This window comes from Pithys albifrons, chromosome 5 (genome assembly GCF_047495875.1).
Source record: "Pithys albifrons albifrons isolate INPA30051 chromosome 5, PitAlb_v1, whole genome shotgun sequence".
Taxonomy (NCBI): domain Eukaryota; kingdom Metazoa; phylum Chordata; class Aves; order Passeriformes; family Thamnophilidae; genus Pithys; species Pithys albifrons.
In genome coordinates this window covers 23,493,977-23,519,682 of record NC_092462.1, presented here as the reverse complement: position 1 = coordinate 23,519,682, position 25,706 = coordinate 23,493,977, and the positions used below count along the sequence as shown (strand labels likewise).

The window sequence follows — 25,706 nt, the reverse complement described above, 5'->3', positions numbered from 1 at the left end:
AGGTTTTTTTACAGGAGTGGGTCTTCAGAAGGACTCCTACTGAATTTGGTGGTGAGGAGGATTTTGATTTACTTCTGTTTTGAATCGTGTGACTTTATATGCAGCTGTGTGGTTTTATAGCCTGGCCATCAAGTTATATATACTTTTGCTACTTCACAGAATTGTTTTAAGGTAAACAGGTAGTGTCCCAGGTCACATTAAAACTATAAGATAAATAATCTACACTTCATAGGAGTCCCATTTACTGCTGGCTAAAACCAGTTTGGGGTAGATTTGTGAACTTGGTCGTTAGTTTCCTTTTTTTTTTTTGCAAAGTTGGCTTGAATTCTCCCCTTTAAAGTTTCTTGTAAAGAAGAAAAGCACAATATACAGTCTCGTGACCTTCCTTACTGCCTTTGCAGGGAGGCAAAAGAGCTCATTTGTCAAATAGGCAATAGAATTGGCTTGACATCCAGTCAGCCAGCCCTAAACAAAAACTGGGCAATTAGCATTCTGAGTCATGAACCTGAAAGAGAGCTGAGGGTGGGTGGGGGCCATAAACTCGGAGGATGAATAAAGCTGTCTATACATGGTTGCATTGTATAGCTCACAGTCTCGCAGTGTTTTCGGGCACGCTGGACTTGGGCTTGTACCATAAAATAGTTCATCCGTGGCAGCTGATTTCCACCCTCCTCCCTGCAACAGGGGCATGAACATTTTTAACGCATAAAGAGGCTGTACTAAGCCCCAGCAACTTATACTACCTTTGCTCAACAGCAGGGGAAAACATTTATATTTCACTGGGATTTTTTTAACCACTTCAAGTCATGTCTTCTGTTGATACTTTCAAAATAAATTAGACTTCTACCAAATGTCTGTTTCTCTCCTTCATTGTATGTATTAGATATTGTGATCTCTAAGGTTGTTCGTGGTATGATGCCAGTAGGTACTCTGGGAAATAAGCTTCCTGGCTACCTGCAGGAGATTTATATTCAAGAGTAGGGAGCCTAAGTGATGAATTGCTGTTTCATCTTTGGAGACCTTATAAGACTGTCCATGGAGGCAGACTTTTTAGCAGAAAAGCACTGTGGTTTTGGGATAAGCTCTTAAGTAGGAGGTGGCAGAAGCAGAGATACTAAAGTAGGGAAGAAATCTGCAGATCCTTGCAAATTTTGTTGATTAAACTCCAGCTCAGAATAAGTTGTGTGCTGTTTGGAATTCCAGTATGGTACTTCTGTGTGCAAGCACAGTATTCTTGGTGAGCAGGGGCTCTAGATCTGGATCTCAAGTTTGAAGATAGACTTGTTATTCTAAGATGATTTAGGTCTGCTTTGATGTTCGAGGACAGGCGAAACTCCCTGCATAGAAACAGTCACAATTTGTCAGACCAAGTGTTGTAGTTTGGAATTAGTATGTAAATCCTCTCCCTGCCACTAACTGCCCATGCCAGCAGTTAACAAAAAGAAGTAGTTAACTGCTGATCGCTTAGGTGGGGGCAGGTTGTCTCTTTTGTTTTAGGGGACATTTTTCCATTCTTAGCTGGCGGAACTCAGGAACAGTGGGTGTGCTGCCGAGGAGGGAAGCTGTTCTTTTTTTTCTCCTGCTCCTGCTGCTGGCTACTGCTGGGGCTTCTTGCTGAGCCGCTACTTTCTCTCCCCGCCACGGCTATTTCTCCTCGTTCCTGCATCTGGGGTCCCGACCTCTGCACCAGTCTCACCGCCACCTGCACCGTCACGGCCTGCCTGCCCCGGCTGGGGCAGCGACCCTGGAGAGAGAAGTTTGCAGCTGCTTTCCAGGACACGTGGCGGTTTCCCACTTTCAGCTTTCTTTTTTTCATTTGGGACAAGAGACACAGAGTTCATCTGGGAACTCACCCTGCTGCCAGCCTGACTGTGACACTGATGCTGCCATAAGTATAACTCTTCTCCAGAAGGAAACTTGTTGTTGTGGGGGTTGGTGTTTTGTTTTTTTTTCCTCTGTGGTGTTGGGGAAGCGGCTTTGCTCTGGTCTGTTTATAATTATACCTACATATATATATATATATATCTATATATATATCTATATATATATCTATATATATCAGTTAGGGACAGTTATCCTTCTTGTATTAAAGTTCCTTAAATTTGATAAAGACTGGCGTGATTATTGTGGAGAAGGCCCCCTCCCCCGCTTGTGGGTAAACATTTTGGTTTTTCCCCTCAAACCAAGACACCAAATCTGTCTCTTCTTGCCCTGAAGTGAAAACCAGGAAAAAATTCTCACCTCTCTTACTGTCCCAGGGAGTGGTAGAGGTCCAGAAGGACTGTTGCGCTAGTCACTCTGTTGTGCGTATCTATCTATCACACATTTCTTCCGAAAAGTATTGGCAACAAGGAAACTGTGCACGTGTCCTGTTCCTTATGGGCTCTGAAGGAGCCCAAAGCGTCTTGCCTGAAGTCAGGGGCTGTGTGTCGATTTAACAGGACGGGGGAAGAGAGTGAGGGATGTGATGTGACATTTAGTTTAAATTTCAGTATATAAAGATGCATAATCTAAACAGGGTCTTAGATAATTTACTAGTGTTCCAACACTTTAATAGCTCCTAATCTGAAAAATCTAAAAATTTATATCTTGCAATGTATTTATGCCAGTTATTTACCTATTGAACTCTGCTTTGTCAGGACAAGAAAACTAGACTAGTCCTTCATTAGACACTGCTACTGTTACTGTTTGCTGTGGGAAGTGCAAAAACAACAAAAATCAAGGAAATAAGATTTGTAAACATCCCCCACCTAGTTTCTTGCTTGCAGAGACAAAATTCTGAAGTAGAATTAATTTGGCATATTTCAATGACTATTGTTTTGTTCACCATTCTCATTCAGATGCACAGCATGGAGAAACTGCATGGATTTTATGACTAACAAAGCAGAGAGACATTTTCCCATTTTAAAATCATGCATTTGGAAATACTTTTATTTACCATCATACCCTCATATTCTTGTTTGCCAGTGATTCTAAGTCCTGCAGACAAGCTTGTGAAAAGGCTAAACCTCTGTTTGCAAGGAAGAAATATTTAGAAAGATTTTGTGCTGATGAATCTTTTTTTAGATCTTCTGTGGGGTTTTTTGTCCTGTAATGGGATTCTGCAGCAGCGTTTTTTTTCCCATCTTGGAGGAAATGTAAATAAAAAATAGCTGATTTCTCCCATTCTGCTGTTGTGTTGTCTTGTTGTTTTACATGCATTCATGTGCACCAAATTCCATGTATTCCCCAGTTGTTCCCTAGGATGATGATTCTCCTAAGTGTCTCTGACTCAGTATGCCTTGAATTTTCATTACTGTGTCAGCTTTTTAAAATTGCTGCTGCCTGATGTTTTCAGGTGTTGCTGTTCTCTTGCCCTCCAGTGTTGCTGCTGTGTCTGTTAAATCAGCAGCTCTTCACACCAACAGACGATGATCTGGAAATCAAACTGGTTTGTTAATGCGCTTGTCACTCCCTTCTCTGGCCTCCTTAGGAACCCAGGATCAGATCAGATTGTATCAGTGTGACAGCACTGAGGCACTGCTCCAGCCAAGGTGTCTGTCTTTGCTTTGGGTTCAGCATGCAGAGGTTGTGTCTGCTAAATGCAGACACTGGGGACCAATAGGAGAGCAAAGGGGGCTGAAGATCCAACTTGTACACTCTACATGTTTTGAAAGGTTTTGAGTTCTCTTCAGCTTAGTTCTAGTGGGATCTCAGGGACTGAATACCTGGTGGTGGTTGGAGCATGACAAATGTTCCAGGGGCACATCTTCATTTGTGAGTGATCTAGTCTGTGTGCTCTGGGACCGTTCCCTGGTGTGACCTGAAGCACAGTTTGTGTGTGGTCACTTCAAATGGACTGCTGGATTTGACCTGAAATATTAATGGAGATGTGCACCAAAGGTGGAAGCTGGAGCTGGGGACTTGTCTCTGAAAAGTAGTACAAGTTGTTCTCATGATCTTAAAGAGTACAAAATGGAGAAGGGGTGATGTGTGCACCCCTATTGCTTTTGTATGTGACTGTTGCTTTATTACTCTTTATTGATGGGATAAAGGTAGAGAGTTCTGCAGCTATAATATCAGGAGGGGTCTTCTTGAGTTCCTGTATTCAAGACCAGCAGTTTTCCTTTGCCTTGTTCTCCCGTGAGCTCTACATAAGATCCTGCTTTTAGTAGTAGTGGAGGGCTCTGGCTGTGGTGAAAACATGGCATGACAACAGAGGACCTGTCGGGCATTTCTCAGACTGCTTTTCTGCTTGTGCTTATGTACCATAAGGAGAAGACTCAGTTCTGCAGGAGCATCTGTCGGGGGCCTGACTTGCTGTCTCATGTTTCTTCGTGGGTTGGAAGGCACCCTTTTGCTGGAGATAAGAGCAGGTCCTACTGTTTGATTTGATTTCCCCTCCGGAATTTGAGGTGGGATGGAAATACGAGGTCTGTCTGTCCTGTTCCATCCCTACATCATTGCATCCTAGGGGTTGAAGCGAAATATATTTCACAAATAAAGGAACTTTTTTCACAACTTCACTGTTATTTATTTTAATTCAGTTATGGATGATGCTTTTGTTTTTTCACTACCCCAAACAGATTTTGACTTCCATTGGATTAAAAGATTAATTAGTAACTCATGCATTGTTATGTACAGCAGACTATGGAGGGCTGAGGAACAGAGCAAACAGATGAGCTGGAGATCAGCCAGGGAACATGTCCTACTGGCTGTCCTTGTGGGACTACAGCGGAACCCTGAGTTGACACCATGGGGAGAAGTAAAATATTCGAATATGTAGCTTTGTACAAACAAAGCATTTCCTGCCAAATACAGATTACACACATGCCTAAACTACCAAGAAAGTGATGTGCATGTAAACCCCAACCATACTTCCAAAATGAGAATGTGTACTTGGAGGAAAAAAATAGTTCCTCCTTTTAGATGTTAAAAGTATCAGAGTACCTGCAACTATTTAACACTAAAAGTTGAGGTGGGCAACTTGCAGTAGGGTTGCTGAAGAAAAATACCTTGCATTTGTGGAAAGCCTGGTGCTGAAGTATTTACAGGGGGTTTGTTTAGGTCTTGCATTGATGCAAGAGAGAAGCTGACAGTCAGCATATATTCCACAACTGACTGCTCAGCCTAAGGATTCAGAGCATGGCACTGGAGGATGCAGTGTTAGAGGATGAGACTCTTGATCCTCTGCTCAAGCACCTCTAGGAAATATTCCCTTCTGCTTTTGCCTAAAGATGGGATGAAGACAGAACTGGTCACTACCAATTGTTTTTACATTTCTGTCAAACTTTTCTTAGCAGAAGCCATTAAGTACTGAATGCTGTGGCAGTAGGTACAGCAGCAGGCATGGAAACCTGTGGTGGATAGGAAGGGTATGTGCCTAGAGAGCCATACATTTAGTTCTTCTTAATAATATAAAGTGAGGTAATATTCCCTGGTCATTGCTCTGCTGCTTGAAGCAAAATTTGCTTTTCTTCGGGGTATTGCACTGCTGCATCTTCAGAGACCTTATCTGTAAGTGTCCCAAAAATAAGAGTGGAAAACTGTATTTCAGGTACTAAGCAGGAATCTTCTCTCAGACCACCTTTGTGCATCTCTAGTTGTAACCACAGAGCATTGTCTGTGTTTCTCATTCCCACTGCTGGTTATTGTTTTCTTGCCAAAGCCTCTCTGACGATTGTATATCCGGAGATGTCCCTCCAGAATACTGATAACTTGGGGTTCATGAGCTGGGAGCATATGGAGTACAAACAAGAATTACACCGTGTGTGCTTTGCATTGTCAGGATATGTGATTTGGGATTTATCCAAGCTATGCTTATGACAGCCATGTGTGCACCAGCAACAGATGCACATAAAGGTGCTTTCCAAGGACAGCAAACAATGGCAGGTAAAGCTTGTGTTGTTCTGTTTCAGTGCATGTCACATCACAGCTACCCTGAGGAGCTGGAGCCTGGAAGAGATGAGAGATGGGATAAGTGACTTGTGCCAGGTGATTGGCCAACATGTGGCATGCAAGGGTGCAAAGAGCCTGGCTGTGCTAGAGAATCAAGTAAAGTGGGAAGGGGCGTGATTGGAAAAACAGTATAAAACTGGTTCAATAAATTTTCTTCCATTGACCATCATGGGAGTGTGGCAAAAATGCAAAGTGATGTATTTCTAACTAACACTTCCTTATATTATGACCAGCTTCTCTAAGAGTAGTGTCCACAAATGTGAGCTGAATTTCACTTGGATTTCTTTTCATTTGAATTTTGCTACTTTCATATGGAAAGGGGTTGATTTAGCATAATGATTTGCTTTTTGTTTATTTATTTGGTGTTGTTTTGTGTGTTTTTAAAGAAAGGTAAAGCATCTTATGAAGAGGGACGCAAATGACTAGTCATATATCTTGGCTTTTTTTTTTGAAGTAAATAAAAATAATATAAAGCCAATATCCTTTCTGCAGTGACTGTTTTTTCACTCTACTACATTATGGTCCATTAATTTCAAAGTCAGCTAATATTAAAAGACAAGAGTAGTAATGCTTGCTTTAAGGCAGAATTTATTCCCATAATTGTATAGGCACAGAATAAGGGACTTGAAAACTTTGCAGAGGTAATTTCAGTAGTTTTTCCCCCCCTTGAAGCAGAGCTCATGCTTCATGAATTGTGTATGGCCAAGGCCGTGTTTTTTTTGAAGGTTTGTGTGTTATTCGATTATACTACTTGTATTGCTTGTTATTCTTAGCCAGAAAGTTGTCTTGGATTTTTTTTCCTATGACAAATGTAATGAAGCAAAAGTAGTGGAAAACTTTTGCACAAGTTGATGTAAGTGTTAGTGACAGGTCAGTGTTCATTTCATCCTGATGTGTGCCATCCCTTCACTGAAATGGTCCCAGAAAAGGGATGGACCAACTGATCTGCTTTGGCAGGAGTGCTGCTGGCTTTGAGTTGTGTTGTATCACTACTTACATCTATTTTTGCCTTTTTAATGAATGACAGTAAGGCTAGTACTATATGTAATGTAGGAGGAAAGTGATGAATGTGATTTACTTTTTTATTTATTTTTTTTCATCCCTCTCTGTCAGGCAATAGCCTTCAGTAGTAGGAGGGAGAAGAATCCGCTTTGAGAATGTCGTTCAGGCTGTTGGATTATTGTTCATACTTTAGGATTGGGTTGTAGTCAGGTTTTAATTTTGCTTTAAGCATACTGACCTTTTCTAAGGTGTGTGCATTGGAGAAATTCATGTGCATATTTTATCTATTCTGTCTTTGTCTGTAGAATTAAAAAGCTTGGAGTACTGTCTTTGTTTACTGCTTGCTGAATGTCAGTTTTTCTTGTCAAACTGTGAAAGTGGTTGCAGAATACATGAAGTAATGGGTTAGAGATATTGGCAATATAACAATTGATGTGTTTGGAGTGGCCGAAAAGAAGTGTGTGTATATGTATATATATATATATATTTATACATCTTTATATATAAAATAATCAAAAGTCTAAAGCCAGGATTGTGAGCAGCCATCCATGAGCAATGTTACTATCAGCTTCTGGAAATGAGGTTATAATGAAATCCTTCTAAATTATGGCTGTTTTGGGATGATTTCAAAAGAAACTATAAGGGGATATAAACAGGAAAAAGGAAAAGGATGAAGCACCTAATAATTCTGCAAATAAGGAACTGTAGATGTAAAGATCTATATTGCTGCTTTTCCAGCCACAGCATTGTTCAGGAGGTAGTAGAGGAAGCAGCAGTCCAAAGTGCTCAGCCTGGGTTCAGGCTTCTTGGAGGACACACAGCAGAGTGCTTTGCATTGACCTACAGCAGCAGCGAGTTCAATGAAGAAATAGTAACACTTTCAGCATTTTTTTTCTGCCAAAAGGACTTAGGAAACTGTAACTGTTCCTGTGCAAACGCACTGGAATAAGGGAGGCTTTGTACTTGCTTCTTGATATGACCCATCTGTTCAGCATCAGCCAAACTCTGGTTAAAATGTGTTCAAAAAAATAAAATAGCTCCTCAGGATTGCTGGCATCGCAACCCAAGCTCTGCCTCGAAGGCGAAAATGGCATTACAAGCAGACTGTGCTGACTGTCATATCTCAAACAGCATATGTGGTTTTAACATATGATAGGTCTAACCTAAGTTAGTGTAAACCATATCCCAAGACAAAGTCCTTTAACTGTTTTGTGTCCCACTAAGAGACTTTACCTTATTTACAAATTTTTCCTGCTAACTTATTAGTCAGCAGCCACTTTATTTCTAGAATGAGGCTTTGGCACTGTAGATGCCTGAAGTGGAATCAGCCAGGTATGCAGTTGGTCAAAATTGACTGTAAAATTTTTTGTTGCAATATGCTGCAACCTAAGACCTCACTTGTAATTTCTGACACTTGTTGTAAATACTGAACATAAATGCTAAATTCAAGATGTTTTATTGTTATTGACTGCTTTTTCTGTCATAGTATGTGTAACTCTGTGCGTACAGAATTGATGTATATGATATGTAAAATGCAGCTCAACATGAGTAGTAAGACTGAGTTTTGTTCAGATACCTATTTTGACTTTCCGGCAGACTACTTCATAGAGCAACAGAAGCAGAAAATCCCCTGTGGGTTTCTTACAGAAGACTCTAAAAGCACATTTTGTTGTTCATTCACATATTGATTCAGAAACATTGTACATAATTGCACTTTTTATCTCTTTTGGAATGCAAAGATTTTCTTGTGTTTTGTTGCTGTACTGCAGAACATTTATTTTGCTGTAGTCTTTTACTTTTTCAAAAAGAAAAAATCAGGCAAGAATTTGTGTTACTGAAAGCTGAATGTACTTACTATCCCTTGACATTGTCTCTTTCCCAGGGAGTGCTATCCAATATCTCCTCCATCACCGACCTGGGAGGCTTTGATCCTGTTTGGCTCTTCCTAGTGGTGGGAGGAGTTATGTTCATTTTGGGATTTGCAGGATGCATTGGAGCTTTACGAGAGAATACTTTTCTCCTCAAATTTGTAAGTAGAGCCTTTGCAACTCTGGCATTCATCAGTTACATCGTGTGTCATATTATCTGTTCTGTTTAACTGTGTGCAGCTTTTAAAATGTATTTTGGGGACAAAGGTGTTACCCTATGTGGGAATATCACAACAACACATAACTTATAACTTACAACTTATAACTTACAGCTCTTCAGTCTCCAGTGCTTACTGGTGTTTTCTTAAGGTTCAAAACTATTGGTTGTAAGAATCATAACATGGAATTACTGCTTTTCATATGGATATAACCTAACATTTTGCCTTCCTGTCACAAAATGAAATTTCTGCAGAGAATCTGTGCGTTGAACTTGGAGTCCGTAATAAGCTGCCTATGAAATACAAGGGGTGTAGATACACCCCTGAATGTGACCTGTGTGGCTTTTCCTGTGCAAGTGCTCCCCTATGGTGCAGTGGAGACAGGGGTGTTATGAGGGGTTGCTTGCTGATATACTCAGTTTGTGCCTTTGAAAAGACTTCATTGCATACTTTCAGTGCTGGGGCCTGAGAAGGAAAAAGGAAGGAAAATGTGCCCAGGATGTGTAAAGAAAATGCAACTTGTCTTCTTGAACTCTGGGCTGGACTGTTGATTATGACAGGAGTTGCTGATATGGAAATGCACTCTCAGTGTGTGGATACTCCTCTAGCTAAGCAGCCTGGTTCTGTTTTTTGAAAGCCTGTGAGGTTTGAAGATGAGGAGCAGTGTCATGTTCCATTTTAGATCAAATGAAGATTTATAATGTAAGATTCTTTCCTCCATCACTTCCACTTCCAGAGGTGGGCACAGCCTGGGAAATAGTTGTGTCTCCACAACCATTAACAGTTAATATATACATGAAAAGGCTTCTAGTGAAGTAACTGCCTCCAAGTGACACATTTGGCTCCCACAGACATGTTGTATAAGGGGAGGAGGCAATTCAGAGTTACAGTTCTTGAGGCATTTATAAAGCAGCTTGTAACACTTTTTTTTCTCTTCTTACTTGCTTCTCTTAGCTTGCCTAAAATGAACCCATCTGCTGTACCAGAAATAGCTTCTCATACAGCAGCTGCAGCAGAAATTAAAAATGCATCTGAACACACACACAGAGCATATTAAAATGAAATTCAAAGGCATAGTTGCAAAAGGGATGGGCTTCCAGTATACCAGGACCCCCTGTGTGTTTTAAAACAGTGTAGACTCAGTGGAAATGCTTAGAGAAAGTGGCAGATCATTAGTAATGCCTTTGGCATCCACTGCATTTGCATTAATCATAGCAGCCTCATTTGGTTTTAATGTGGATGTGAGTCATTTCGTAGACATTCCGCTCCGACTTAGTCATTAATTAAGTTCTGCTGTTACCAATTTTTGCTTTGTCTGCTTAGGCGAAGCTTTGCCAGTGAGAGTAGCTGAAGAAAACGTCATGTAGAGAACGTTTTACTGGCACTCTTGGTTGTTTATGCCTTTGAAAATATAAGTGCCTATGCAGAAATTTAAAATGGGTTTTCAAGGGCCCTGCACGTGGTGACTTGCTGTTTCTTGACACTTAGAGTGAAATCTCTTGGATCTCTTTGAGAATCCTAGTGAAATGTGCAGGGTTTGAATTTGTTGGCATTTTTATTATTTGTTAGAATAGAATTATGATTTCAGTACTGCATCCCTAATAAAAAATGGTTTGTTTTTAATTTAAAGTTTCCTCTACGCTGGAATGGCTTGAACTTGCACTGAAACAAATAAAGCCTTATCGCTGGTTATAATTGTGAACCTTGAAAAAGATTTTGGTCACTAAGAAAAGTAATTTTAACCTTTTTTATTTTCTTCATAGTTTTCTGTATTTCTTGGGATTATTTTCTTCTTGGAGCTCACTGCTGGTGTTCTAGCATTTGTTTTCAAAGACTGGATAAAGGACCAGCTGTATTTCTTTATAAACAACAACATCAGAGCATACAGAGATGACATTGATTTGCAAAACCTCATAGACTTCACACAAGAATATGTAAGTTGGACTCTCTTTATTCTTTTTTGTAAAACTTACTTTAAAGAAATACCTAGTCTTTTTTACTTCCTATCTGTTTTGTTTCTTCAAGAAGCAATAGAAATATTCTAGTATATAATAATTTTGAATATATATATATACACATATATGTGTCTTTGCAGAGCTTCTACAAACACACAGCACCTGTGAAAAATGGCTTACTTGTTGATGTGTGACTGAGTAAAACAAGGTGGAGAATTGGGGTGACTTGTGCTCGAAGACTTGGAGATAGTGTGTCAAATGCACCAAGTTAAAATATTTTATTGTTGAAGCCATCACATCTGTTTAAAAAAAATTATTAATTTTCTAAGTTTAAATTGGTCCTAAGATGAATCTTGGTGTAATTTTAGCAACATTGGAGGAGTGTGGCAGAGATATTTTGTGGCTCCAAGTGAAAATACACTATTATTTCTGATGAAGCAGACAATGAAATTGGGCCACTCATAAAGTTCTTGTGACTCTTTAAGTTTTCTAAGTGGCACTACATCTGCACTTGGCAGAAAAGGGTGAAGCCAGAGAAGCTCGCCCTTGTGCCGTTAAGCTCCGAGATGTATCAGTGTGTGTAAAGAGTCTCACTGATTTCTGCACACAGGTTATTCTGCCTGTACCTTGTCACTCCAGCACCCGGTTCTGGCCTGGGTTGATGAACTGCTCCTTGAATTTGGTCCTGTGTAGATAAGATGGCCAAGTGTTGGTTGAATTCAGGTGTACTAATTTTTGTACATTCTGCAATTAAAATAGCCTCAACATTTGATTTGCTTCTATCTGCCTGGGGGAAAAACAGTGAGTAACAGGATGTGGATCCTTGCACTGGTTTGAATCTTGTTCAGCTGGGAGAAGGTCAGAGGTCACTGCAGTCAAAAAGCAGTGCTCCATTTGTATGCAACCAAAAGGCCCAACTCTGCAGTCACTACATGAGGCTTTCGCTTCTAACTGGATTAACACTCTTAGCAGATAAGCCAGTCTGGAGGGCAAGCTACTTTTTCAGCCAGTAGAGATAGTGCTTGAAGACAACATGTTCAGGTGCTGCGAAGAGAACTGTGATATATCCGGAAAGAAAGAATTGCTATTCCAATACTTTTAAAAATGTGATTTGTTTGTGGAGTTTTACATTTAAAAATTTATTTTAAGTTGACACAGATGGGTTCACTGGGCTAGCTTCTTAAATGCTGTAAACCATCAGTGCTCCACTTTTCTCCGGTCCATTCTTTGTAGTTCAGCAGAACACACCAGTTCTTTGCGTGTTCCACATGTTTTGCCAGAGACTAACCCTGCCTTGTGGCAAATGTGCTTTTTCAAGGATTCAGTAAAGATGTTATTTGTGCACTGTGTGACATTCAGGAAACAATGTGTCCATACAGTCGGATGTACAGGCAGGCAAAGTTCCCCCAAGCTGGCAAAAGGAGTAGCTGTATCACTGTAGCCCTCAGAGCTGTTTAACTGTTGAGAATCCAAGGCACATTGGATGGGACGGAGTGTCATGTTCTTGGCTTTACTGCCCCTCGGACTTGAGCCTGTAGGCCTGTGCAGCTCTGTGGTGTTGTGTAGGCTTATCAGCTCACTCCGTGGGTTTCTCTCCAGGTAAGAGCGTAGCAGGGTGTGAACATAACTTTAATCACATGGTAACTTTAGAGCAACATACAGGTTTGGAATGATATTTAAAAAAAACAAACCCAAAACAAAACAAAAAACAGAACTAAACAAAAAAAGCCAGAGGGAGTCTGAAATTCTGTTTCAAAAGCTAGAGGGAAACTGGCAACAGTGATGCATGTTACTAATGCTGAGATTTTTATTATGAAAATTAAGAAGCTTTCCTTTCTTTCTTCTAGTGGCAGTGTTGTGGGGCTTTTGGAGCTGATGACTGGAACCTTAATATTTACTTCAATTGCACAGATTCCAACGCAAGTCGGGAGCGATGTGGTGTGCCATTCTCTTGCTGTACTAAAGACCCTGCTGTAAGTGACAGTCAGGAGGGTAGGATGGGTCTGGAAATCATGTGTAATCATTACCTTCTCACCAACTTGTATTCTTTTTGTTCTTGCAGCTCAGCTTAACCACTAACTTTTCTGCAGACAGCAAAAATCCTAAGAGCTATTTAAGTCTGCATTGTTTGATTACTGTTGCTTTTCATTAGAATAAGAGAACCATGTGCTTGGCTGAACATAAATATTAATTTTAGCAAGTATAAAAGTCAGAAGTTCTTAATGAATTGAAGGATATGAGCTTCCACTGAAAATCATCTGAACAGCAACTCTTAAGATCAAACACTCTGAAAGAGGTATAATTCATTATTTAATACAGTGTCTTGAGGCTGCAGCCAGTTTGACCCAGTTTGTTCCAGGTACAGCAATGAGTGTTGGTCTGTGCCCTGAAGAACTGACATGTTTACATTAGTCTGGATCTGGGTATGGACCTCTTTACATGCTCTTTTTTCCCCTTTAAAATCACTGCCTGTCCTGCAGTCATCTGAAATCAGACTTGAAAAGTCAGAAATTGTTTGAGGGAGCAGCTTTTTCATAAATTATGTCTTTTAAAATAGCTATAGTTGTGGATCATCAAGCAGAAAATGTTGAAGCCATGCAGTGCTAGTATGGGCATGATCAAGAAAGAAGAGTACAGTGTAGGGAAGCAGTTCACTACCAGAGAATGGCTTGGAACAGGGAAGAGTGTGTGAGAGACTCTTAGGTGCCTACACAGTATACATTTCACTTTCGTATACCTTGAAAGAAGCTGGCTTTGAGTGTTTGTATTATCTAGCAATTCAGCTGCGGCTTTTTCTCCAGCTGGAATGGCTTAGAGTTCCTTGAATGTATGAGCCTAGCACTGGCTGAAGTTGGGCAAGCTGCCAAGGGGCACCTCAGGTTCTTCCTGCTTTGCCAATGCAATGCAGTTGCTGGTCTCAGCATCCAGTCACTGCTGCTGCTCTCCTCCTATCCTGCTAAGGCATTGCCACTTGCACAAGCTGGTTCTGGTTCCTCTGCAGTGAATGTGTCTTCACAGTAGTTTGAACCTTTCTCACAAACATAGGTGAAAATCTTTCAATGGGATATTAAAATAAAATGTAGGTTAGGCTCAAGCATTATATTATGCTTTGGATTCCCTCTGCTATTTGTCTGTCTGCCCACCCACCCACTCAGTGAGGTCATCACAGCCCAGTTTTAAAAACATAATTGTTATAAAACCAAACCAATGACACTGGTACAAGGTAATACTATAAATGCATAATCCACCCTAAAGTTCTCTCTCTCTTTGTTGTGTGTATGGCTGTACAGTTTCTTAGGGCATGATGCAGCAACCAGAAATGTAAAGGTAAATTTCATTCATTGGAAGAAAGCAACACACTTAATTGCCTTTAAAATAAAGACTAAAAATATTAGAAGTCATGCATGTAACAGATAAAATTGTAACCAATTGACTTGTTCCATTGCAGTGGTAAATACAGGTTTATTCTGTGGGAAAGTGAATTTGCCTCTTTTGGAATTAGAATTCAATGTTGGACTGATGCAAACAGTTATGTGGATGCTTTACTGAACAGAACTTGCTTTTAGTTTAGCTTGAATCAGGAAATGATAAGTTTAAGGTAGACTAAAATGAGTCTCAAAACAAATTTTGACTCCTCTAGTTCACTTTGCTATAGTTTAGCAGGTTAAAATGTTACAAATTCATGTAGAGGCAGGTGTGATAAAGTTTGTTTATTTCCATTGCATTCTTCATACCTTCTTTGGTTAACAAATTCCAAGGCTAAAGGCCGAAGGCATTAATGCTGAAGCAAGTAGGCATTCAGTACAGGGAAGGAAGCTTAAAATCCCTCTGTCAGAATCTTAGGTAATTTCACAGCATTGAAGTGCTTGGCACTTAGATCCTGCAAGCGAAGCATTCATCTCACTAAAAGACAAAAGTTGCTCAAATCTTAAAGGTCCATGAAGGGAATCCAATTTTGGCTCCTTACAGAATGCAACCTGCTGTACTTCATGCAAAGTGAGGAAACAGGAACTTTCTGTGCTGATAGGAGATATTTTTTTTCCATATGGCTGCTTTTTAAAATCCATTTCTTTACTGCCTGCCTTTCTCACTTTCCATAATGTGATTATATTGTGGTGTTTAGTACATCTAACTAAGATTGGCTGATTTGCTCACTTGCTTGGGTAGTTCCTTCTTCTGCTCATTGCTATTAGAATCATAGAATCAGCTGGGTTGAAAGAGTCCTCTGAGACAAGAAGTCCAACCCCTGAACCAACCCCACTTTGATTACTAGATCATGGCACTCAGTGCCACATCCAGTCTCAGTTTAAAAACCTCCAAGAGTGTTGAGTCTACCCTCCTCTTTGGGCAGGCCATTCCAATGCCTGACTACTCTCTCTGTAAAAAATTTCTTTCTGATATCCAACTTAAACCTTCCCTGGCAGAGCTTAAGCCCGTGCCCCTTTGTTCCACTGTTGGTTGCCTGAGAGAAGAGACCAAACCCCACTTAGCTACAACATCCTTTCAGGTAGTTGTAGAGAGTGATAAGGTCTCCCCTGAGCCTCCTCCTCTCCAGATTAGACAACCCCACCTCCCTCAGCCTCTCCCCATAGGGCTTGTGCTCCAATCCCTTCACCAGCCTTGTTGCTCTTCTCTGGACCCGCTCCAGCACCTCAATATCTTTCCTGAACTGAGGGGCCCAGAACTGAACACAATACTCAAGGTGTGGCCTCACCAGCACTGAGTATAGGGGAAGGATCACTTCCCTCGTCCTGCTGGCCACACTATTCCTGATACAGGCCAAATTTATATATAAGCCAGTAACTTAATATTTTGCTGCCATTGAGGCTGACACCAGAAGTACTTGCTTCATTTTATTGCCATGAAATAACTGTATAAGAAGTAAAAATGCATCTTCAGCTGTCAATAACACTTGTTCACTAGGGAAAGTCTGCCAGAGCCTATTTTATTACCTATGTTTTGGGAGTACTAAAGGAAAGGCAGTAGGAAAAAACCCCACCTTCTTTCCCATTGGTATCAAATGTTTGTAAGAATGAACAGGCAGTAAGAACATGTTACTCCATCTGTTCTTTTTTCTTTCTGGTTTTTGTAGATATTTCTAGAGACGTTCCCAGAAAGAATTTGCAACTTCTGCAAGAGAACTGCCCCTTATCACCTCTTCATTCTGCACAGGCTGAATCCTGAAAATGTTAACAGCAGTCTTGGCATATATATTTTAGTATAGACAAAACCTTTGCAGCAGAAGGTTCATCCATTTAAAATAGGTGTTCCCTAGTCCCTTTCCTTTGACTTCTGAATGCTTGTATCTGGAACATGAAGTTCACCAAGGTAGAGGGCTGGTTTTCCCAGCTTGCTGACTGCATTATGAAAACAATTTTCGACCATGTGCTTTTGTTTGTTGCAAATAGTTAATAGCATTGAGTGGAAGAGGAGGGTTTTGTTTTAAAGCAATATGCTAATCAAAGTTAGGGTGATTGTCTTATTTACATCAAGGACCAACTCCAGGGAGCTGGGAGAGGGTGTTTGGGAGACATTTCACTGATTGCTTCTCCTCTCTCTCTCTCCCTCCCCTCTAGGAAGATGTTATTAATACTCAGTGTGGCTACGATGCAAGGCAAAAACCAGTAAGCTTTTTTTCTGTTTTTCTTTTTAATGTGGTCTGTTAAGGATCTGAATCCCTGTTGCAAGAGCAAGTTATTCTACTGATGGGATTGTTGAATGTAATTATCTCTGTTTTCTCCTTGGCAGGAAGTTGATCAGCAGATTGTTATCTACACTAAAGGCTGTGTCCCTCAGTTTGAGAAATGGTTGCAGGACAACCTTACCATAGTTGCCGGTATATTCATTGGGATAGCATTGCTGCAGGTAAACATCATGCTCCCTGTAATGAGTCACACAGAGCAATAGCTGATAAAGTGAATATGTATATGAGGACTGGAAATGCAGTGTCAGTTGCCCTTAGAAATATAATGTTCTGGGTTTAATGAGGGGAACTAAATGTCTGAAGCTTTCTCTGTGTTAAGGAGTATTTAATTATTATCTGTAGGGATGCATTTTTTTTATTTTCACCTCTGTAGATCAAAATTAACACTTTTAGATAAAGCTTAGGTAGAGATTTTTAAGTCTGTACAGACCTACTGTTTCTGATGGCGCTTAAATGAACAGCAGAAAGCCTTTAGAGTTGATTTTGTTGAAGCAAGATTAGAACCGTTCAGTTTTCTGGAGCCCAGTGGCACTATAAAAGGACTAGGGTTACAGGAGATTTGTGATATTCTTCAGTCTTCCAATTTACTGTTGATTTCTAACTCTGTTGCTTGTTTTCATATCTTAAGTTCTGTATAACCTAAGGAGTTGAACTTTATGAAGAGTTGTCCAATGCTCCAAATGAATAAACTCTTGTCTCTTCCAGATATTTGGGATATGCTTAGCCCAGAATTTGGTTAGTGACATTGAGGCTGTCAGAGCCAGCTGGTAAAACTGCTGAAGTAACCACAAGAAGACACTGGACAACTGAAACCCTCTGAAACCTCCAGTGTGTCACTCCGACACCAAGCTGTATGGACATGGGTGACAGGGAAGTCTTCTCTCCACAGTAGTCTCAAGTCTAAGTTCCTGATATTGCAGTGAACTTGTGTTTTCTTTGGGGTGGGGGAGAGAAGAGTGGGCTATTGGAAATCTGCTGCTCACTGACAATTTTTTTTTCTTTTAAACCACCACTTTGAAAGCTGTTGAGCCGTGAATCTCTACTGTATTCTTGATTTTGAGTAACAAGTGGACACTTTTTTAAATTGGTGTATTCAGTGAGACAGAGTTGCATCATTGTAGTCTGTGGATATGCTGTGTTTATTCTTCATGTCATGAGCTCTTTGATAGCTGCCAAATATTCCTGAGATAGTCTATCTCCTCACCACTCTGTAAAAGAACAATCTTCTTGTTTTCACAGCTAAACATGGCTACAAGCATAAACCCATGAAGAAGGAAGCAACTTTCTATGCATCTATTGTACAGTAAAAGAAATTGTTTTTAAAACAAGGGAAATTTTTTTTATGCAAGCTTCCAACCATCTCCTTGTAGTACTTTGAGGCTGGAATCAGCAAGGTCACAGGGAGAACTGCCTAATTTTATCAAGATCTTTCTTCCTTCTCCACCCTTGTATGAAGGGAAAGGAGTTTTATATTTGACAAAGAAGAATTGCAGAGCCATTGGTTGCTGCCATACCTTCGGACATCAGTTTTTTAAGGCAGGGATGGGATATAACTGTATAAATGTATGAAAGCAGTGTGGATGTTGGGTCCAAGTGAAGAATAATATTCAAAGAATGATTTATATATTAACTTAAAAAAAATCAAAACGTATGTATCTGATATGGCAAAATCTTCTGTTTCTTTGAAATTAAGTGTAACCTGATGTATTTAGGGATCCCGCTAATATTAATACTTTGACATACTCCTGCAAAACTTCTTTTTCTGATCTGTTCCTAGCTGAGGCTTTGGTCCTTCTTTTTTTCTTTTTCTTTTCACTTGCATGACTGTGGAGTAAAAATCTGTGACACTCCAATTCTTTAAATACGTGCATATGTTTTAATACACTCTAATCCAAACTTATTTATTGGTAAATGCATGTGATTATGGAAAGATCATATCCCATTCTCTTGGAAGTTGGAGAGAAGAGTTTTTGCCAGAGTAAATGCTTACCTCCAATGAACAAATCCTTGCTATGGAGATGTCTCCCTTTCTTGCTGTAAAGGCAACAAAAAGCTTTCTTGAAGCAATGGAATAAAAATTTTAAAATAGAAGTGTTTATTAGAATCAGCCAAGACAGATTCTTTTGAATTGGACTAAAGAGAGCAGAATTTGGAATACTAAAGCACAAGTAGTGGAAGAAGACTTACATCAGGCTCCATCCAGCTTAGCGTTTTTGATTTGTTCTTCTTCGCTAATGATAGTGAACTTACAGACCTGACCATGGCTTGAGTAATTTTATTGCACTTTGTATAAATTTAGCTTGTTGTATGACCCTTCTCAATATCTGCAGAACCAGTCCTGAAAGCTGTGAGTTCTCAACTCCTGCTTTGGTCAGACAGTAATGAAGGGTGTGGAGCACCTCGCTGGAAGAACTGAGCATCTTTCTGAGTTGAGTTTCCTTCCTAAAATATGAGGTATGTAGAGTAGAAGAGAGGAATGCAGTGCTTTCAAAGCTTCTCTGTTCTGGGGGATGGATAGAAGGCTGATCTGATGACCTGTTAAGGCCCTTTCTGGTCCTGTGACTCTTAAACAAATGAGTATATGTATCCTTGCATATTTTGCCTTTCTGTGCTTTAGTTGGCCATGGGTTTTTTCCCCCTCTGAAGACTGGTGATAGACACAATGGCACTTCACAGATGCCTCAGACAGACCTGTTGTCCTCCTGTCTTTGAGCATTACCTCATCCTCTTCTGGTTAACTCCCACTGACTGGCTCTGAATCAGGCAGCCTCCATATCCCTTGCTATCTGCTGTTAAAGGCCAGCCATGACTCAGAGTATTTTTTTAAAGCCTTTGAAAGCAATTATAATTCACTGTCCTTAATAAAGTTGGTTCCACCTCACCACAGTGTTATGTTTTTCTTAGCCACTCCTCAGCTTGAGGAGTTACTGGTGTTTGTTTTCCCCCAAAGGGGCACACCATTTTGCCTGATAGCAGCAGGACAGACAGACAGACCGGCACTGGTATTCCTGCACTGAGACAAAAAGGTGCAGGGAGGAATCAGGGAAGTGGGTCTGAGGAAGTAATGCTTCCACCGAAGAGCCTTGATTGTGACCCAGGAAGGTTTGAAGGGAAAAAAAAAGCCTAATTACAGAAACATTCCTTGTTGCCACTGATCTTGAATACTGCTGTTGCTGCTCTGGGCTTCTGAAGACAACTTTGTTCTTCTACTTGAATTTCTGCAGTTGTACTGTATTGGCCTTCTGTCTTGTCATGCTGTTCTCTCAGTTCCAGTCTGCTGGATGTGCTGTTGACAGTGTCAGACTGATAGGAGGGTAAATGCTCTGAGGTGAGCAAATCTTGTTCTCACTACTTGCATGTGTACACAGAGATGTGCAACACTTCTGCTGAATCCTGGAATGACTGACTGTTCTTACAAAAACCACTAAATAACTTATTTTTCTAGAGCTTGTCTTTATTGCTGCAGATGTTGATCCTCCTTTCTTCCCCACTCCTAACAGACACTTATTTTCCTCATTTTTGCAGTTGTTTGATGGATGTGTACTGAATGTTCAGGATTAGCTGTCTATATTGCATATTTAAATTCCACATTTTTTTGTCTACAGATCAGGTAAGATGTCCTAGTAATGCCCTATCAGCAGCTGGGCTACTCAGCAGCTTAGGCCTCCAGCTTGGATAGCCTGTGGGAGGCCTTGGAAATCAATGTATTATTGTCATAGCCTGCCAAATACAAGCAAGGTTTCTCTCAGAAAACTGAAAAGTTCAGGTGAGCTGCAACTAAAGCACAACTGCTGGCTGCGTGGGCTTGGTGTCTAAAGCAGTAAGATATGGTAGGTGTTAGGACTCCTCGGCAATTTCTAGCCTGCCTGGTGGGGTGAAGGGGTAGATGTGAGGTCACAGGTCAGTCTGATTGTCCATAATGTGCAGTAGTTGTTCAGAAATCTGTTGTCAAGCTTATGGCCCTTTTAGCATGTGAAACAGCTCTGTTTGCTGGGCAATTCCTGTGGGATGGCATTGCTAAGGAGGTGTCTGGTAGCTTCAGCAGCAGCACTGGCTCTAAAGCTATTTTCATGTACCCCACTGAGCCCTGCCAAAGGGCATCACAGTCCTTGCTCCTCTGCTTGCTATATACTCTCTGTTCACAGGCCTTTCTGCAGTTTGATTTTTTTTTTAGTTAATAGCCTAATGGACAAATGTTTGATTCATCTCTGTGTGACTCTTTCAGTAGCAGTAGGATCTCTTTGCTTTAAAATCTGTAAATTTGATTGTGCCCCTCAGAGTTTGGAGCTGTGGGGATGCTTGCTCAAGTGTGCTCTGTCCTGAAAGCCTTCTTCTCTCCCCTTTGAGAGAGATGCTCATTGTAGTTCTGGTGTGTAAATAGTGTTTGAAATGTAAATAGTAGCATGCAGATTAAGTGATTCTTGCACATGACTGCTTTTCACACTGAAAGTGTTTCTTGTGGATAGGAGAGGTGTCCACCATGAGTTTGCTGGTGAGTCCCCCGTGGTCCTCCAGGCTGTTCCTCACAGTGGTGGTGTGGCTGGAGCGCCTCAGCCGCCTGCACTCACGTGTCTGCCCAGTGTGCGTGGCAGCACCTTGGGAAGGTGAAGCCCTGGCCATCCCTTTGGGCTCTGGGCAGTGGCAGGACCTCCCTTGCCTTCTCCCTTTGCTGCTTGGCATTAGAATAGCATTAGACTGTAAAGTGGAAGGTCGGTGTCAGCACCCCCTACCAGTTACAGGAGGTTGCCATCACTTTGTGGCAGAACTAAACATGGTGCTATAAGAACTGTCCTGGACGTCAATCTGTGTTTTTACTAATTTAGAGATTCCCTTGGTAAAATTGGTTCTAATCAATATGATTGGTAACAAGAGAAACTATCGTGTGAATTTTTGATTCTGTTTCCCTTCTTGCTGTGTGTGCCTTTTGGGTGCATTGAAGTGGCAGTTCTACAAAGACCTGGGAAAGAAATTAGACCTCAAAGGGTGTCAAGCACTCCTGAAGGTTCCAATTCCTCCCTCCCATTTTTGTTTTCTCTCTGAATCTTTTTCAGATACCTATAATAGGTGATGAAACAGTCTAAAACAAACAAAACAATACTACCCTCATCCATTACCTCCCAAATTTTGCCCCTCGAGGAAAAGAAATAAAAAAACAGTCTCCCTTAAGATGCAGATGATATAAAGAAGTGTTGTGACTACTAGCGTGCACCAGGGCAGCACTGCTGGCTGTCTTTAGTGTTTTGGCAATATACATGTGTTAATAAAAGGCTCTATCCATACATGTGTTCATGTTCATGCTGTGTACGTAGTAGAGATGGACCTGAATACTACCTTGAGCTCTGGGCAGATGGGGATTTGGGTTTTATGACTCAGACCCATTTCTGATATATATATCTTCCAGACTAGTTCCAGCTGCATCTCTCTCACTGGTTCATCCTAAGGTGTACGGCGAGGTGTCGATATCTACCCTTTGTGTATCATTCCTTTTTATACGAATGTATTCTCTTGTGTTCCTTTTTTTATCAGTTGTAAAATTGATTGTAAAAGCCAACTACACTTTCCGATTGAAAGTATTGCTATAACAGAACTGCATGCCCAGTAGAGTTTGACCTGAGCTTTAGTTTTCTGATTTTGGATTGGTTCCCTTCAGTCTAGGAGAAAAGCATAGATCAGGTGCATAATGTATTACTTGTCATCTTTAGCATTAGACTGTGGTATTGTATCACACGCGGATCTCAATGGATGTAACTGGAGTCTACTTAGGAAGTTAATGCAACTTCCTGGTAATTCATTTTAAGCTATTGAAAGTGGTCTTGGTCATGCTTGTGTTCTTGGGTTTTTGGTTTTTAATAGAGGCATTTTTTAGGAATGTTTTAATACACTTATGATGGACAATACAATAGTTTTAATAGTCGTGCAGTATTCTGTATTTACTTGAAGTAAATCATTTTATATGCAATTTGTTAGATAATTACAATTTTATAAATAAAACTGTGTGAAATATGGTGTTGTGAATGTGTACTCTTGATGTAGCACTTAACAATACAAAAATGCATTTGTGCAAAATTCCTCCAGGAAAAGACCCTTATCGCCCTTCCTTCAAACTAACAGGGGAAATAAATCCCCAAGTCTTTGATCTATGGTGTAGAATATTGTGTTCTAATTAAGTCAAAAACATTATCACACCACCAGTGGCTGTCCTTAAATTAATAATAAGCTAATATGTGAAGAACATGTCCCCACATGAAGAGATCCCATATCTGCTGTCAGCTGTTGTTGAAGTCCCGGGCTAATGAACATGCTCTGCTTCTTTCCAGCAGGTTGTTGGTGTTTCTCAGGCTGTGGTGGCTGCTCTCTTCCCAGAATCATTTTGGTGACCCTGAAGTATTGATAAGTTGCTGCTTTGCAGGAAGCAGTACAGAGGGGATTTGTCATGACTTAAACTTGGAAAAGGATATGGGAATTTTATTTGTCTAAGTGCACCAGGTCCTTAAACAGAAGTAGTGAGAGCTGGCTTCTTTATTTTGTGCAGGTAAAAATGAGTAATGATGTCTTATGCTTCTTTGGACAGAGGAGGAAGCAGCCCCTTTTTTTTTTCTGTAAGTATTTAAAAAACTAGATTTTGTACACAGAACACCGCTGTGACCAGTCTAAAAGCATGTCTCTATATCCAGATTGAAGTCCAATGCCTTTTATGTATTTCAGGCATATACATTTATCTGTATGTAAGGAAATGCCTTGGCAAAGAAAGAATGTAAATATGGATGACTTGGGGTGGTGGGGACAGACAACACAGAGGAATAACCAAGTCAACCAAAAAAACAGGAGAGTCAAGGGCATTGCCTAATAGGTGTGACACACTTGGATTAAGCCATGATGGACAGGGAGACTAGGAGGGGCTACCTGCCATCTGTCAGACTCTTCACAGACTTCCACACTGTGTTTCTTGAAGTTGAGGCTAGTTACTACTTTTAGGACTTTTGAAACAAATGACCTTTTCTGGGTCTCATGGTCTCATTTGACCAGAGAATGCTCTGCATCCAAGGATCCATATTGTTGGGGTTTGTGCCTTACCTAAAGTGAAACTTCTCATTGTAATAGGGACACTGTGAAATGTAATAACATACAAATGTTTTTTATCTTCCCAACTTGGGTGATGCTGGGTCTTGCAGAATCCATACAGATGCAGACAGGTATAACACATGAGGCAGGTACTGCCTGCCCTGTGTCGTGTGGCCACAGGGAACATTTTGGAAAAGGGCCAATGACCAGCATCACCATCCTATAAAAAGTCTGAGCAGCAGATGTCGAGCTTTGGTGAGATGTAATCTATCTAGTAAACAGCTAATTGGAATTGTCAGCAGTTTCACTTCAGTTGCCTCCAGTCAAGTAGTGAAATACATGTGATAGTAACATCCTTAGATCCCATTTCAGTTTTTAAAGGTGCTCAGAGGATAAATGATTTACCAGCTACATAGACAGGACCTGCAGGCTGCAGCATGCCTCAGGACAGCACAGCATTTGTGTGGCTTGATGCAGTCTCTTTAATCACCTCCCTCTACTGTGACATACACCCATCTTTGCCCTTATACATATGCAGGCTTTCCTTTTTAGGCTTAGCACAGATTTTATCTAGGAATATAAGTCATTTGATAATCCATCCAGGGAAACCAGCTGAAAGTAGGGTATCACCGTTGGCCTGTGTTTGTGCTTGCTCTGACAGTGGTATCCCTGATAAACTTTTGGTGATGAGAATATGGCTAATGCTTAACTGCAGCTCCAGTCAGAAAGCCAGGCTGACGTGAATTTCATCAGTGTCACAACTTTGTCCACTACAACCACCTCGAGTTAGCACTTTCAGCTCATGCCAATGTCAAAAGGAAATAGTCTCTTTCTAGACCAGGTAGGTCATTGATAACTGGCCTTTCAAATATATTTTGGGATCTGTTTAAGTCAGTTTCTGTGCCTGAGAAAACTTGGGCTTGTGAGGGCCTGAGCTGTGATTTTACCCGTGCTGGTTAAGTTCAGCAGCAGTGCAGAGGGTCTGTGTTATTTGGAGCCTGATGTCACAGGGTCGTGGTCTCTGTTCACAGCTCTGCACTGTCAGTGGCTTTGTTGCACTATTGCTAGCAAATGCCTTTTTGAATATGTGGGTTTGAGGGTTTTTGTTGTTGTACAGCTTGGTATCAGGTGGTTTTTCTGGATGTTTCTGGCACTGGATTAAATGATAATGGATGTGGAATCTCTGCAGCATGAAAACTTCTGTAGCATCTGCTGCATTTTTCCAGTTACCTGGCATGGGATCTCCTGGGTTCTTGAACTTTGAGTTTGCTGCCTCTGCTGATAAAAAGGGAGCCTGAAACATCTGAGGGTGGCACTTCAAGTGCGCTCAAAATGCTGAATTCACTTTAAAATGTTACCCCTTTTATAACCTTCGTGAATGGTGGGCTTGATGAAGGTAGGCAATGGTTATCACACAGTCCAGAGTAACATTTGCTGGCTTGCTGGAAACTACTATCCCACCTGCTCCTTCTTTTGCCAGTGTCTGCTGATTTGCTCACGGGCACATTACAAACCTACAACAGAGCAGCTGTGACCTATGATGCTCAAACTGGCCATTTTCCATCTCCCTTACCTAGGAAAGGCGAAAAAGGCAGTCTCTTGTATCCTCCATTTCTCACTCGATGCGCTTCTGTTGAAAAGCTGCTGCAAGATAGGCCCTTAAAATTCCATCTACAAAAACCCACTAGCAAACAAAGAAGCAATCCCAAGCAAGCCCAAGAAGACTCATATGCACATGGCTTTATAGGATAAGGATTGTATCATGCACTGCTGCTAAAACACATGATTGTTACTCCTCACAGTGCCTCTCTGTGAGCACACACAGTGAAAGTGGCTGGAATAGTTTCCTTTTTATCTGCTCAGCTGAAAGGCAGTGATTGTGTTGGGCAAGAGCCAGGAAAAAAACAACTCCTCACCAGTGCACAGCAGTGCAGTTGCAGCTTCTGCTTGTGATTACAAA

General features: G+C 40.8%; 1 protein-coding gene across 2 annotated transcripts in view; it reads left to right on the top strand.

The window, feature by feature from the left end:
- The window catches only part of TSPAN5 (tetraspanin 5), an 86,626-nt gene extending 63,939 nt beyond the window's left edge, over positions 1-22,687 (top strand). For both annotated transcript variants that reach the window (XM_071555894.1, XM_071555893.1), the window contains 6 exons: positions 8,822-8,968; positions 10,789-10,959; positions 12,828-12,953; positions 16,557-16,604; positions 16,729-16,845; positions 17,390-22,687. In XM_071555894.1, coding sequence (XP_071411995.1) covers positions 8,822-8,968; positions 10,789-10,959; positions 12,828-12,953; positions 16,557-16,604; positions 16,729-16,845; positions 17,390-17,455 — 675 coding nt within the window. In that variant the 3' untranslated portion in view covers positions 17,456-22,687. The remainder of the gene's footprint in view (positions 1-8,821; positions 8,969-10,788; positions 10,960-12,827; positions 12,954-16,556; positions 16,605-16,728; positions 16,846-17,389) is intronic.
- The last annotated feature ends 3,019 nt before the right edge of the window (positions 22,688-25,706 follow it).